Below are 17,440 nucleotides of genomic sequence, written 5' to 3' on the forward strand. Positions count from 1 at the left end.
TGCATTTTTCATTACGTGTTCTCCATTTCAATTTCTCTATTACATTACGTTTAATATATTTAAGATTACTCAAAACATTCTGACGACGATTGGGCAATGTTGATTCCTGATAAAACTGAACCAAGAATGAAATCCAGGTATTCCTCACCTCCCAGCAAACGTGACAATAACTCTAGGTTTAACTGACCCAATAGTAACCACGTGTCATGATAGTAACCAGAAAATCTGAATCAATCTGCACCACGTAAAGAGCGCTTCGGCCATTCTCGATAGGGCGATGGTTAGCAAGCAGAGTGGATTGGCACTCATCCAGGAGCCGTGACTACTGAGTGGGGTCATGAAAGGTCTGGGAGGATGACTAAGCAGTCAAAGCAGAATATCTCAATCAGGATAACACGCCACAATTGGGATGTCTGTAAAGACTAGATGAGACTTACACCGAAAATGCCAAGGAAAGCCTCTATCAATTGATTGAGACTCACTTTCCGGGCTTAGACACCTCAACGAAAGCATCGGCAAGTCTGGGTACCGACGGCGGAGGAACCTATGAACCCCGGGAATGGAAGCTGGCTGTGAGGATCATCTCCCCAAGGGAGTGGAATGGACCATTAAGGGCCTGGATCTCTCGACAAAACTTTCCGTCGCAGACCCCCCCTGCTCGGGCGGTAGAGTAAAGCTCGCAAGGAGCTACCGCATACTACCGTTAAATAGCGCGGCGCGCGTCTTCGATCACAGTTTAACGAGACACGCACGCATGGGAAATCGGATGGGAGACGTTGGCCGCACGCTAGAATATGTGGAAGACGGGAGTCATATTTTTGAATGCGTTTGCACCACTCCAACTCGAAAAAAAGGTTGCATTCTGAGATTAACGATTTTCTTCACTTTCCGTTCATTTGCATGATTTTCATCGTTGATAGTTTTGATTTGGAATCAAGTTCTCCAACGGTCGAAAAACCGCTTAGTTATCTTGCTTCAATATACGCGATCGAAATTAATGAATAATGTTTATTGTTTATTAGAACAATTGTTCCTCTGTTCGTTTCTAACGATTTCCATCGTTGAAAATTTTGTCTTCTCGCGCGCTTGGCTTCGATTCGTACTGAAAACATTGCGTGAGGCAATAAAAGCCCTTACCTCCGAGGTGCACACGATACTTTATATTACAAAACCACGTTTCCAAGCTTCATAAGAGCTTCATAATGTTCAATACTTTGTAAAATAATATTTCATTTCGGAATGTATTAACGCTGAATACGTATCACATTAACTGCACGTAGTAAAACATTCACCCAACGATTCAAATGCGCGGGAGGAAGGTCGCAGGGAGCGAAGTCCCCAGCGGGGGGTTCGGGGGGAGGGTTCCCCGAGATAAACTCTTACGATCTCTAAATAAATTAAAATCCCCAGGTAAGCAGATAAACATACAGTTCGTGTTACAAGTTTTTTATTTTAACATTCATTTTTGGATTATATTAACCGTACAATTATTAAAAATAAAGTTTTGTTATCTGGGCGAGTCGGAATTGCTGTCACTCGATTCTCTATCAACATCCCGTACAGAAAATCACTGGGCATGGACTATTTTGACCCTAGCCCCTCTCTAGTTTTATCTAGATAGCATAATTAGCTAGGTGCTAGCTTATTGCTGGCAAGCATTACACATACTCGTCGGCTAGTTGCGGCTATCAAGCCGCTCGATTGGAGCTAGATAGGGGGTGGTTCGTTGTATATGGCGTCGCCAACGGATCGGCTAGTTTCGGCTATTGAACCACTAGATTGGAGCTAGATAGCGTGGCTCGATATAAAATGGTGTCGTGAACGGATTGGCTAGTTCCGGCTATCGAGCTGTTAGATAAGAGCTAAATAGGGTGGCTCAATATAGATGGCGTCGTGAACAGATCGGCTAGTTTCGGCTACCGAACTTTTAGATTGAAGCTAGACTGGGTGGCTCGGCATAGATGGTATCGCAATCGTTTAACCGTGTGGGACGAGTTATGGCCAGCGTAACCTCATTCTCTTTGTGTGTTCTGTCATGAATGGTTGTGCTATAATCAGTGATAGTCGGCAAATGATTATCACTTGCAAAAAAATCGCATTTTAATATTTGTTTCCCGTCCTCGTTGACAGGGTCACAGTTCGACACTAGGCAACTCTACTCGGCACTGTTCGCGTATATCTAGAGTCGCGGCAGCAACTCTGAGACAAGTACATTTATAAGAAATGACGAGTTGCTATCAGAGACTCTTCATTTTTTGGGGGTTTTCCGCGATTTTTTCGTGGCGAGATAAAAACATAGACTTGAAATTTGAAGAGTTTATTCATTGGTATTTCAACTTCAAGATAGAATTTTTTAACTCTTATATCTCGGATTAATTACTCTTCAGGATCCGATATGTTTCTCCATGATTTCCACGATTCCCGGGGGTTCCGTTTATCTGCGATCAAAAAACCAAGGAGCGTTTTGATTTGTAAAGCAGTGGCTATCGCCTGAACTAAAATCATACAGAAATATTAAAAATTGAAGGATTATCGAGCTATGCAACATTTTAGAAAATTGAAATCAGGTGTTTCAAAACAGAAAAATCGTTCAATTTTTAATAGACGGTTATAATTTTAATTAAAAATGTATTCAATAAATGTCTTTTCGCAAGTACATTCTGATGGGTCATAATCATTACATCTGAACGGTAGTCTCAGTGAATAAACCCTACATAGGTTACTCATGTAGTGTGCATTTCTTGGAATGAACAAAAAATGAATTAACAATAACAGAATATCATCTATATTGTGCCCTAACATGAAGAATTTGATTTTCCAATATCCTGTAAAATTTTTTTAAGTTTACATAGCACAAAAAGTAGTCAAATCAAATCAAAGTCTCAATGAAACCGTATATGACACTCATGTAGTTCAAAACACAAATGCACAATAATTTATAAGAAGTTGTTCGATCTATTCTCTCAAAACTTGCTTCAAATGAGCAATTCATTACTGAATATTATAAAAAAACCATTCCGAACGTAATGAATAAAAAAATGAATCTGATAAATCTTGGTAATGTATGAACAACATTTGATTCAAAGGAATAAAACGTTGTCAAATAAATGCAAAAGTGACGAGTACATCGGATGACGAATGAAAAAAATTCAAAACATAATGGTATGTAAAAAAAATTACGAAACCAACTGTATATAATTTCAACAAAACAATTAAGAAAAGCTTTCACAAATCATGAAAAAACATTATTTTTTCATGTGATGGACCGGACAAGTACTTTTAACACATATTTAAACATAATTTGTACCGATCCAATCGACGTCGAATGCTGTGAATAATACCAGGGGATCCTGAACGTCTGAGAAGAATCGATTTTCTTATAAGTCTCTATCACCATAGAGTAACAAATGACTTTATCTTTGATGTAACTTTTTTGGATTTGAACGCTTATTAGAACAATTTTATAATGTCGAAATTGCGAATTACTAATAAAATACTTGTCCTCCAAATGATATATTTAATTTCAGTGCTTCACGTAACTCAGATTGTAACGTTTTTGATTTATTAGATCTTTCTCAAGTTCCTGATGGTTCCCATAGGAATGAATATTCCGAATTACCATTAAATACTTTTCCTCGAATTGATATCATAAATTTTAATACTGCACGTCACTTAAATGAAAATTTATTTCAATTGATTTAGATCTTAAAACAAGATGAGGCTTCGGTTCCCAAAATGTTTTCAAGAGCGATTTTTCATTTCTCACGTTTTATTTGAATTTTGTTTCACTTCATAAAATAATTACACATTTCCAATTTTTTTTAATATATTGTTTATTCATGATTTAAAATTTTATTTCTGAACTATTGTGTTGAAATTTTTTTTGTATGAATTTTTTTACATCTTTTGTGATATCATCAGGAAACAAGAGACCATTAATGTACTTGTCCTAATCTTTTTTTCCCCAGGGGATATATACGAGTTCCCTTTGATAGCTATGTGGTAACGAACCGGCCGGGGTTTGACGTTACGTAGTGCGGGACAAATGTAACAAACGTTCCTATAGTTAGTGAATAATATAAATAGGGAAAATCAGTTTACCAAAAATAGGTCTGGAAGTTGTGAGGAAAAACGTTCGTCAACCTATAACGTCAAATTTTCTTTTTGCGATCTGAAATATTATGGTTGATAATGTAACGTTGTGGAATTCAACGTTACGAGGACGATTCGAACCGAAATGATATAGTTAATTAATTATTGAAGAAATAAATTTTGAAAATTTTCGAAAACAATTGGAAACGCTATCGCTCCGGTAAAGAGTCTCTGGCAGCAACTCGTCATATATCTTATAAATGTACTTGTTCGAATTAAGTGTGGAAGGCGGCCTGGATAGCTCAGTTGGGAGAGCACTCGACCGTCAATTCGCCGATCCTGTTCAACCTGTATACATGCGAACTGCTAAAACATTTCGGCCTAAACAGTGGCGCAAACACGGCAGAAATTGCTTTTGCAGACGACGTGATCATTTACACTAAGAACAAACAAGTAAGTGAAGTCAGGAATGAACTTGAGAGTATAGTCGAGAAAGTTAACAAATTCTTCACAGCCTGGAACTTGAGACTAAACCCGCAAAAATGCGAGACCATCCTATTCAGGAAACCTCTCCGCAGAATACACTCAAAATACAAAAGAGGTAGCTCCACTTTCCAAATTGAGATCACAGCCCCGCGAACAAACGAGAAAAAATGGATCCCACACAAAAAATCAGTCAAATACCTGGGAGTCCAACTCGATTACCTAATACGCGGGAACGAACACATACGCAACCAACTGGCCAAAGCCAGAAGTGCACTCCGCGCCAACTGTGCCAGTTTTTACAATAAAAATCTCTCTACTCGTACTAAAATAATACTATACCGTGTGCGTAAGAACAGTCGAGTCCGACGCCCCACCACGGTGAGGGAAACCCCGCGCCGCGTGCCTCGCCGCACTACGGAGTAGACACTATATAAGGCGACACCTCCGTGGCCAATTACCTATCATTTGTTCCAAAAACTCCAACCCTATAATATACTTGCGGCGTGTCTCCTGGCATAGCGTCCAGCTATCACGCTTCCTTAGGAAAGCCCATCCTACTTCGAAATATCGTGTCTCCTGGCATAGCGTCCAGCTATCACGATGTTCTCCTCGATCTCGGAGACGAGTGTCTCTCGGCATAGCGTCCGACTATCACTCGGGAACGAAATCACCCTAAGATCTCCGTGACAAGTGTCTCTCGGCATAGCGTCCGACTATCACTTGCCATAGATATCTAAACTCCTTGGCACAGCCCAGGCCACTCTTTTAGATATAAGTTCTCGGCAAAGCCCTTGCCACATAATTTATAAGTCTCGGTATAGCCCATGCCTCGTTAGTATACTAAGTCCTCAGTATAGCCCATACCATTCTAAACGCAGTACCTATTCTATCATTTCGAACACTCCAAATCGAGCATCATCCCAACGCCACTCGTAAGCCACCCTATAGATCAGAAAATCTCAAACCGAATTATGTGTTAAAGGTCTCTCGACGCATTCACACTTAAACTAACCAGGGATTACTTCAGTGGCCTCCCTCGCGTCAGAAATAGAGTAATAGACAGCATATCGAGCCAAAGCAACGCGGAAACGGAGCAACAGCTACGCACTGGATACTTGACCCCCCCAGGCATTCAAATACTGTGACGACAAAGGTCTGGTACAAAATGCGGACAACATACCAGTACTCTACCACTGGAAACGTAACAAGGCGGACAAAAGAATCTCTATGTCCAACACTGACTTTAACGACAACCCAGAGAAATTCACTTACTCGACTGCAATACCAAGTTGCGACCATACAGACTTTCACAGAACCAAAATTAATAAATACGAATGGCTGAATGACAACTCAAAGCACATCCGCGAACTGAAAGCAAGGCGATCCCTACTGGTGCTAAGCCAAAGACCAGGTAACCGACCTCGCAGGCGATAATCGCCACCCCCCAACGTGACCTATGGCACATGCCTACCTGTAAATATGTAAACATGTATATATTGATTAGCTTTATAACTAGCGTTAATTAGTCTTAAGTCCTGTAGCCCTAAGAACATAACTGGCAAAGCGAATCCAAATGAGGTTTTTTTTTCTTTTTTTTCTTTACCCCACACTTTTTTCTTCAAGCTCACATGTGCCTCGCCAGTGGCAAAATAGTGACATGCCCAGAAGCACGTAAACACAAAGCGAATTTCACACCAGTAATACGACCAATAGGAGACGAAAATTATTAAGCCGTGAGCGCTGTACAACGCAGCCAAGGGCATAAGCATCCCACGAAATACGGTTTTCTTTTTATTTAGTTTATTGTAACCACAATCAAAAAAGAATGTAATGCAAGAAACAATAAACATTTTTTCAAAAAAAAAAAGGAGAGCACTCGACCGGCAATCGAGAGGTCCCGGGTTCGAACCCCGGTTCAGTCCCTGCCGCATTTTTTCGGATCGTTCCTCCTATCCCGATTTTTCCACCATCACAATAATTAATAAAACAAAAACACACGAAACTGTTAGTATAATGTGAGAAACTCCAATTGAATAAATGTTTTCTAATTTATTTCTTGTGTCATCATTATTTTTGAATAGTCCCATATTTTGCTTCCTATTGAATTTGGCTCTGCTCTGTCCGATCCTTGTTTTCACTCCATCGGTTTGCAGCGGATTGATACATAGGGAAAAAAGGTTGGGACAAGTACATTGATGGTCCCTTGTTTCTGGATGACATAGAAAAAATATTCAAAACCAGGAAAAAAATTCTATAGATGTAAAAAAGGAAAAATTTAAAAGTTCAAAAAAATTCAACAGAAATAAGAAACAATCAAAAAAAATTCTATAAAGGAAAATAAAAAATTTTCAAAAAAATTCATAAATATTGAGCAAATTGAAAAAGGTACTATCCAAGTTTCATGCAGTATAAAAATGTATGATATCATTTGGAGGCCAAGTTTTTATTGATAATTTGGAATATTTATCGAACAAATAGGAAACTTTCATTGAAAAATTGACGTTTTATGCATAGGAGCCACTAATTATTCATAATAATTATTTTCGAGAAAAAAGAAGTTCGTGAAATCATAACGGAAGTTACGTGCAGTACTAAAATTGATTATATCTGTTCGAGGCCAAGTATTATTCAATAATTTGAAATACAATCTCCGGCGACAAATGAGTGTTGAGAATCCTCGTCGGGCTCAGAATGTTTCATCGAAATTACTAAAAAATTAATGGAAATAAAAAATCGTAGAACCTTTCTTTCGAATAATAAGAACGATATCAACCCATTTTTTTTAACCTGAACATATAAAAATCGTTAAAAATTCACATGAAAGTCATTCGTTACTTCAAGAAGGTACAGACTTTAAAAAATCGATTCCCCTGCGATATTCAGGATCCCCCGGTATTATTCACAACATTCAACTTCGATTGGATCGGTACAAATTATGTTCAAATACGTCTTAACGTACTTGTCCGGCCCATCACTTTTTATTCAAATTGCTCATTCGAAAAAAAATCAGGGCTCTTCTATGATCACAAATATAATAAAATGGATAGAAATAAAAATAATATCTCCAAGTAATTTGAACTTGATTGTTCTCCAGTTCGTATTGCAATAATAGCGATTTCCACTTCTCATTTCCTTCACCGAGCACATACCATTCGGTAGCAACCAATAAAAATGATAAATAATAAGTCGCATTACAAGAAATTTTCGGACCTACTCAGCCATGCAATGTTTTTTTTCGATAGTCACGTACATATTTTGATAAATATCACGAGTCGAATACGATAAGAGCGATTCCTGTAATTCGAAGGAAAATTATTTTCTCGGAAATTACGGTTCTTTAATATTAACACATGGATTAATTTCGTTTTTGATTTTTTTTGGAATGAGCAATTTGAATAAAAAGTGATGGGCCGGACAAGTATGTTTAAGACGTATTTGAACATAATTTGTACCGATCCAATCGAAGTTGAATGTTGTGAATAATACCGGGGGATCCTGAAAATCGCAGGGGAATCGATTTTTTAAAGTCTGTACCTTCTTGAAGTAACGAATGACTTTCATGTGAATTTTTAACGATTTTTATATGTTCAGGTTAAAAAAAATGGGTTGATATCGTTCTTATTATTCGAAAGAAAGGTTCTACGATTTTTTATTTCCATTAATTTTTTAGTAATTTCGATGAAACATTCTGAGCCCGACGAGGATTCTCAACACTCATTTATCGCCGGAGATTGTATTTCAAATTATTGATAAATACTTGGCCTCGAATAGATATAATCAATTTTAGTACTGCACGTAACTTCCGTTATGATTTCACGAACTTCTTTTTTCTCGAAAATAATTATTATGAATGATTAGTGGCTCCTATGCATAAAACGTCAATTTTTCAATGAATGTTTCCTATTTGTTCGATAAATATTCCAAATTATCAATAAAAACTTGGCCTCCAAATGATATCATACATTTTTATACTGCATTAAACTTGGATAGTACCTTTTTCAATTTGCTCAATATTTATGAATTTTTTTGAAAATTTTTTATTTTCCTTTATAGAATTTTTTTCGATTGTTTCTTATTTCTGTTGAATTTTTTTGAACTTTTAAATTTTTCCTTTTTTACATCTATAGAATTTTTTTCCTGGTTTTGAATATTTTTTCTATGTCATCCAGAAACAAGGGACCATCAATGTACTTGTCCCAACCTTTTTTCCCTAGGGGATTTTTGGGGTTTGATATCACGTTTTTTTTCTCGACTTCCTCGATTTCATTTTGATGGCTATAGAATTTAAATTTCACTTTTCATGTGTTATTTTCTTAGTATGTTTTTTAAGAATATTATTTTGTTAGTGCATTTTCACAGATTTTAAACACGCACGATGATGATATGATACTATGATCTCTTTTCCGCACCACCGCAGGGGTAGAGTTCCAGGCGCGTTTTTTTTACGTCACGTTATGTCCATTAGGAACCCGAGAACATGAGGAAGTTCATGTTGGTGGCAGGAATATGATTTTCGGCTCTTAACGTCGGATTCCGAGAAAAAAAGACCGATTTTTCGTCAAAATTATACTGAAAATATTTCGTCACAGGTCTGTCCTTGGCCTTTAGCGATTTTTTTCCCTTTACTCTAATATATTATGGCCATTAGAAACCCAAGAGCATGGAGAAATCCGGGATGGGTGCCGAGGTATGATTTTCGGTTAAAAATTTTGGTTTCCACGAAAAAAGACCAAAGTTTCGTCAAAATTGTACAGAAAAAATATCGTCATAAGTCTGTCCTTGGACTTAGGCGATTTTTTTCCTTGTACTATAATATGTTATGCCCACTGGGAACCCAAGAGCATGGAGGAATGCGCGTTGGAGGCCGAGATATGATTTTCAGCTTGTAACTTTGGTTTCCACGAACAAAGACCAACTTTTTGTCAAAGATGTACTGAAAATATTTTGTTACATATTTGTCCATGGACTTTGGTGATTTTTTCCCTTGTACTCTAATATGTTATGCTCATTGGGAACCCAAGAGCACCGAGGAATGCACATTGGAGGCCGAGATATTATTTTCGGTTTGTCACTTTGGTTTCCACGAAAAAGGACTTATTTTTCGTAAAATTTGATGTAAAAAATTATCGGCACAGATCTATCCCTAGACTTTGGCGATTTTTCCCAAGTCTTCATACCAGGAATGAAGGGATGTGAAGACTTCTTTCATAGAACAGATTTTTTCGATCTTTTTTCTCCAAAATTCAAGTGAGAGATAGATAAAATTAAAAAAAAATCCAACAGAATTGGCAGTTTTAAGATATTATATACATTGCATTCTGAAGATAGAAATTTTTATTGCATTTGAAATGAGCTTTCCAATGACTTTTTGATGAATTCACTTTTATTCATATCACTATATCCAGAGATGCAAAGTGAATGCACACATGTCGATGCACAAAATTTTCAAATTCTGCATGTACCCACCGAGTTTCAATAGGAGCAAGAAACAATATAGTGTGTCTAGACCAACAGAATCGCTTATTTTTTTATGTATGCATGGCATTCTGAAACCATAAAATGTTATGCCATTCTGAAATGAGCCACCGCTGACTTTTTGTAACATTTATGATTATTTTTTTATTATGTTCATTTACTTATTATTTATATATATCCATATTTTATATTTCTTCTATAATTTTTATTATTTATTTAAGTCCATATTCCATAATCAAAAATGCGAAGCGATAATATCTGGCGCATATGTTAATACACAGAATTTTCAAAGTTTGCAAGTATCCGCGGCGGTTCATTCATCTTCATTTTCATACAGACCACAGATTCATTAACTTAATTATGCCAATACTGAAAGTAATAAAGACAGTACGCTTAACAGCCAACAGAGCTCAAAATTGTTTGATGTATCTGTGCATTGGCTTTCGAAGACAGCAATTTCAGACCTATTCAGTAATAAGCGACTGAAGACTTTAGTAATGACTTTCTCTGTTTATATACTACAGTCGATACCAAAAAGTGAAATGATTTCCACACCGGCTGCTTTACAGAAGTATCAAAGTTTACAGGTACTCCCCGCATACTGGTAATACAAACTTTGATACTATGGGGAAAAACATTTCAGAATTTCTTTCAGAATTTCCTGAACCACATTCTCGAATGTTATTATGTCACATTTGAGAGAAAAAGTGAAAGACATGGTGCATGTTGAGGCAAGCGAAATGGTGTACTTTTGTATGTCTCCATGGCTATTCGCAAACTAAATATCTGATCATATCCAAAAATGATCAGGCGTAGACTTACAGACATGAATTTTTCAACCCATAATGCCAATTGCAAATATGAAGTAGAAATACTCTCTATATATGTCCTTTCATAACGTTCTTCAACTTTAGAGGTGCCCATCGCATTTCAACAATACAAATTTTGATATCACGAGAAATAAAGCACCCAATAACTTTTTGATATAAATTTGCAAATTCATCATGCAACTCAAGGGAATGTCTATGCATTTACTCGGCCCAAATTGTATAAACTAGAGTCTTCGTTCTATATTTTTCATATTATGTTGTTGAAATCATTACGAGGAAATAGAAATACCCACAACACATATATTATCTAGAGAATAATGAATTGAAATTGGTAGCGATATTCTGTAAGCTAAGAAGGTAGAAAAAAAGGAGTGGAGAGCACAGCCAAACTCAATGAAAGAAAATATTGGAATGCACTAGATTAGACACTTTTATTTAATCAACATTTTTTTTTAATTTAAATGATTTCATTTATATACAACCAATTTCGCGAGTTTTTTTTCAATATAATTGCATGACATACAATTTAGGAAGGCACACAGTTTGGAAAGAGCGTTTGAGGTTTTAATGAACGAACGTTTTTTTTTCTCGCAACTCTCCTGTTGAAAATTTAACCAAATAAGAACAAATGATTGCAAGAAAATTATGTCACAAAATAAACGTAAAAGTCAAAGTGTTTATACAAGGAGACATTTCCCAACATTAATGTTTATATATTAACAAACACTTGCGAATACATAGCCATGAGATTGATTTAAACCGCACTGTTTTCACGAAATTCGCATAACACATTTTACAGTTATATAAGAACTGTGAATCGAATTTACACATCTCGCACTGTTTCCCCGAAATTTTATTATATGGAAGATGAACGAATTTACGCAGACGGTGACCGAAAGAAATTATTTTGACAGTAGATATAAATTATGTGACACGAAGGGTGCGTTCGACTTGGGCGCTTACACGCTTTCAACGTCCGAACGTAGAGTATCGTAAAACAAACATGGGAACGATGATGTTACAAGAAGACCGACGGTGTGATGATAGACGACCGGACCATTGAGAAGTTTTTTAATCGGCGATTGGTTGAAACCGGTATTTTCTCGGTGCGGATTGGCTATGAAGGGCATCAAAATGCTCTTGTATGTGTCGGTCAGAACGCGTATACAGATACCTCCAGTTCATAAGTGTGTTAGCAACTTTTGCATAATCTTAGGCATGTGCAAAGTTTTTTCTCAGTCAGCAATTACGGCACCGATCACATTGACTTTGGGCTCATTGGAAAGGGATTTTGAAAATTAGTCTCCAAACTAATTTTCGCTTTACAACAAATCTCCTGGGCTCCGCAATTCTAGAAAATCACATGCCAGTTTTACCCCCACCACCGCGAATTGGTTTATTCACAGATAATATAGTCTCGGCGAGCTCTGGCCAACAGACGACAGGGCTGTCAACGTACTTGTCCCGAGACTCTACCGAGTCTCTTGATATTATTAATTCGTTGCCTAATATGTGTCGTATGATTTTCTACTATATTCCTTCATGCTGATTGTGGTAACGTGATTCAGGAGGTTTCCAACTATGATCATCAATCGCACATTTTGTACATCAGATTCTCAAAACAGTTTCTGATTTTGATATAAGTAGTGATTCTTTTTCCACCTGGTCTGTCGAGTAATAAACTTTGAAACTTGTTTCAAAAAGTCTATGGATGTTTTTTTTGCTGATAATATGAAAAGTTCAGTCTTTGGAATGGGGTACGCTAACACAAATTTTGACAACAATACTTATGAAATGATGTGTATGATGAGTATTCCTATTCTGCAAACTACAAATGTGGAATTATTGGTGAAAACATTCATTACGATAAGTCTACAGTTGCTCAGTTTTGGATGCGATTAAGTATAATTCCTGCCAACATCATGGAAACCTACAGAATTTCTTAATGTTATGTGCGCTATGTCATTTTAATGTAGCATCATGACTTCTAACAACTTTTCACTTTAATACTATAGATTTGGATCATTGAAATACGGCAAAAATCTGCAAACTATAAAATTTATATACTGTGCCATTCATTTTATTTTTTGACTCCCACCGTAACATAAATATGAAGTGAAAAATTCATTACAAAAGTCTTCAGTTGCTCATTTATGGATGGATTTGAAACTGCTGTCTTCCAAACTCATTGCGCAGATACATTGAATCGCAGCAGATACCTGCGAACTTTAAAATTTCTGTGGATAAATATATGTGCTAAAAGGAAAGTCTTTCCGCTGACGTCCTTTGATTTAGATGAAATTTAAATATGTTATTTTACATCAAAATCTAAGAGATCCGTATTTTTTTTTATCGGCGGAAAAACGTTTCTAGGAGGTGAAATCATCCCTTGAAGTTGAGACCTCTGAGGGATACTTTTCAAGTTTCACCGATTTCCACTTGAGATAATCGAATGCACCCATATGGATAATTACCTTAATGATAAACGATGAAAAATGTAACTGGTTTTACGTCGGGGGGTTGGATAGGACAAAAGTTATAGGGGTTGAAATTCACAAAATCGTCATAACAAAAAAACTATTGCACCTATCTCGATGAATTTAATTGCATTTTGAAGACCGTAAAAAAATAGTAAATACGGATTTTTGCGTTTTCCTCGCAAATCAAGTAAAGGGGGTGAACTACCCCTATGTATGTTTACGTTTAATCTCAATCAAACGGCAGTAATTCTTTTTTTTCTTATTTCTTCTCCTCGTAATACGTTTTTTCTTCAAATTCTCAACATTTACATATCAACCGATGGATGGATTTTTCCCGAAATTACACTTTCCTAACTGGTGAAAATGATAGAACCAAAAGTACGTCCAATCTTAATGGTTTGTTTTTTATTTGAAGGCATTTTGAGACTTCTAGTTATACTTAAAAGATTCTATTCAAAATTTATTTAAATAATGGATTTGATCTACTTGAGCAAGGAAAATTTGAAAAAATCGAATTTTTCCGTTGAAAATTCAACCACATTATCAATTTTTCATTTTTTGTAACTTTTTACGGTATTCATACGAATCACATTCATAGTTTAAATTCTCTTTCATTTTTTTCTGCGAAAAATTACAGATTGGATAACTTTTCCGAATAACAATATTTTTTATTAGTTAATAATGAATAAACCACAAGATATATTAAAAATATGTATTTCCCATACTTTTCACAACAATTTCGTAAATACTGACATATTTTCATAGTTATCATATCGCCCCCCTTTACTTGACGGTGTTATTTGGGAGTCACCTCTGTTCAATCTGTGAATCGCTCCCAAAATTAGATTTGAAATACGACGCAGAAGCACTGATAAAACTGCGATCGCGGAATATATTCACCACAGTCGGTTACTTTTATTTTACACGAAAGAAGTCCCTTACAATTCGAGACTATTTAAAACAAAGTTGCTAGTATTAATCAAAATGAAGATAAATCCTTTGAACGTTATTAGAATGATTCTCGCAACTTTTGAAGTTATGCGTTTACCGGATTCGTCAGTGAATAACGATGAAATACAGTTAAAAGAAAACTTTGAAAATATTTTGTTGACTACAATGAATGAATACGGTAGTTTCGAAATGGTAGAAGAAAATTGTTTGCATTTTGAAGAACCATTTAAGGATCGAGAAATGGGAATTGTTGAAGATAAAGAATGGGTAGACGCCCTGCATGAACCAGAACTTCCGCCTGATACATGCACTCGTGATGACGAAGACTTATCTTACGAGTACAAATTAAGGGCCGTTGAGTATTGACGCAGCAGGAAGACAGGAAATTTAGGTTTCGGACGTGTTAAACAAAAGTTCAAGAAAGTGCAATCTATACGACAGTTACAGCGCTGGGCCCACAATTTGAACAAGGGAGGGACATACAAAGAAAAATTAGCACGAATTTGTAGTTACACTTTGGAAAATTTCAAAGCTGCTGTGGATGCTGGTTTAATAGTGCACGATTCCGATTTAAAAAAATGGGCCTTACATGCCCAAAAAGAAATAGGGCATACTGATTTTCGTTTCAAAGCATCTCGTACGTGGATAAACTCATTCAAAGCAGCTCATCGTATCGTATCGAGAAAAATTAATAAATTCATTACATCCAAAACAATTGAAGATGGAAAAGTCTTGGAACAACAAATTAAAAAATTTGTTTATGACGTAAAGCAAAATATTAGAACGTACGGATTGTCAATAGTACATTACGATACGTGTGACTTAAGAGTCATCGAGCTCACGTGACCAACTCAAAATCGAGGGTAGCGCCTCACGGTGGAAAAGTCTGAACTAGCCACGAATCGACACTAGCGCGCCTAGCGATAAATATTTCAACTATTGATTTCTGCCAGCCCAATGCGAGCGACAAGGACAGCGAAATAACAGCTGTTGCTTCCATGTCGTATCGAGTGCAAGCACGATCTCGACCCGTCGCCGCGGTCCGTTCATGAGTTTTTTTTCTAAGTCCCACGCCCCCTTTAAAAAAATTTTTTTTTTGGTCTCCACACGTGTGTCTCATTCGATTCAGAATCGAATGAAACGCGTTTCTGACCCATCATGAGAGAAAATTTCGAAAATTTTCAAAGTCCCCGAACCTCGAAATTTTTTCAAAGTCCTCGAATCGGAATTTTTTTAGTCTCCGAACCTCGAAATTTTTTCTAAGTCCCACGCTCCCTTTAAAAAAATTTTTTTTTTGGTCTCCCCACGTGTGTCTCATTCGATTCAGAATCGAATGAAACGCGTTTCTGACCCATCATGAGAGAAAATTTCGAAAATTTTCAAGTCCCCGAACCTCGAAATTTTTTCAAAGTCCTCGAATCTCGGAATTTTTTTAGTCTCCGAACCTCGAAATTTTTTCAAAGTCCTCGAATCTCGGAATTTTTTCAAAGTCCCCGAACCTCGAAATTTTTTCAAAGTCCTCGAATCGGAATTTTTTTAAAGTCTCCGAACCTCGAAATTTTTTCAAAGTCCTACAACTCCTTTCGAAATATTTATCTTTGTCATCATACGGGACAGCAAAAAAGTTTAACTAAATAAAAAAAATTCATTCACTCCAAGTGAGATTCGAGCCCAGAATCTCTGAGGCTACATTCTGGTGCGCTACCCACTAGACTACCAGACATATTATCTTCCTATAAACGAAACAACTATATAAATCATGATTCACAATTTATATGTAAGATCAGTTATATTTCAAATATTACATGTCTCATCATGCTTTATCTACTATGCTACGAGACATGTAATATATGAAATATAATTGAACTTACATATGAATTCTGAATTCACAATTTATATAGAAGTTTCGTTACAAGAGTGTTGTAAAGTGTCTATTAGTCCAGTAGGTAGCGCACAGAATTACAATTTCAGGAGTCTTGGGCTCGAATCTCATTCCGAGCAATTTATTTTTTTTTTATTTAGTTAAATTTTTTTACTGTCCCATATGATGAAGAAAAATCTTTCGAAAGGAGCCGTGGGACTTTGAAAAAATTTCGAGGTTCGGAGACTAAAAAATTTCCGAGATTCGAGGACTTTGAAAAAATTTCGAGGTTCGGGGACTTTGAAAGTTTCCGTATATTTCATGTAACCGATGGTAGTTCGCTTTTACCGACAAACGGGACTAGCGAACCTACCGTCAGAAGGGCGAACCCGGTACCCACGGTTCTCAGTCTCCATATGGCCGCGGTTTAGCGTCAGACGCTTCGCGTACTATTCTACCGGATTTCTCCGCGAGTTTTGTTCTAAACGTCTTGAAAAAAATTTTTTCGAGTGCAGTGAAGTGGTGCGAATCCGGCTGTGCTCTTGATAGTTGTGACTAATGTGCGAATTATTTTTAATTAAATGTGTTTCGCGACCGGTGTCAAAGCTGTCATGGCGTCAACAATCCGCCTAATATTTTCGTTGATTTATTGCGGTCATCACAAATATCTTATGTCCAAAAACGGAGCACAGCCGGATTCGGGAAATTAAATCAAATTTTTCGCAATTTTTTTTTCGGTTTTTTTTCAATATTCGCGACGAAATCCGGTAGAATAAGATTTCAGTTCGATTTTTTGCCACTTGGCGCTGCATATGCCATCGCTCGATGACTCTTAACAGAGAATATAGATTTACATGGAACAACAGGGCCCATGTTAGCTTTTGGCATGGAAACTGTAGTTCCACTCATGGGCTGTAGAGCGCGCAGCGACGTATCTATGTGTTTGACACATTCAAAGCGTCAGTTGACCGCCCCCCTCTTATATATCGCTGCTAAGGAAGCCATAGCATCCGAGAGATTACCGGTTCATATACTCATGTTGAAAGAAATTTTTTTTTGCCCTAATTTTTTTTTTAATGATATTTATGAATATTTGGAAATTATATTGATAACTATAGCTCTTGCGACCACAGTTACTATTTCATAAAACTTCAACATATTAAGCGGCCCGGATAAGTCAGTAGCATTTTCTGCCGCTTAGGGATCAGAAGTTTATATGGTATAGTGGTTCGATGTCGCTCTCATAAGGTTGGAGATAGTAGTTC

General features: G+C 36.7%; 1 protein-coding gene across 12 annotated transcripts in view; it reads right to left on the reverse strand.

Moving 5' to 3' along the window:
- Window positions 1-17,440, reverse strand: part of LOC122408384 (calcium/calmodulin-dependent 3',5'-cyclic nucleotide phosphodiesterase 1-like) — an 885,001-nt gene that overhangs the window by 13,189 nt on the left and 854,372 nt on the right. The window contains exon 13 of one of the 12 annotated variants that reach the window (XM_043415131.1): window positions 2,302-2,438. The exons of the other annotated variants lie outside the window; for them this stretch is intronic. Within the exon in view, the coding sequence (XP_043271066.1) occupies window positions 2,377-2,438 (62 nt within the window). The 3' untranslated portion in view covers window positions 2,302-2,376. Of the gene's footprint in view, window positions 1-2,301; window positions 2,439-17,440 lie in introns of those variants that run through there. 12 annotated transcript variants of the gene reach the window in all.

The sequence above is a fragment of the Venturia canescens genome, chromosome 3 (genome assembly GCF_019457755.1).
Source record: "Venturia canescens isolate UGA chromosome 3, ASM1945775v1, whole genome shotgun sequence".
Taxonomy (NCBI): Eukaryota; Metazoa; Arthropoda; class Insecta; order Hymenoptera; family Ichneumonidae; genus Venturia; species Venturia canescens.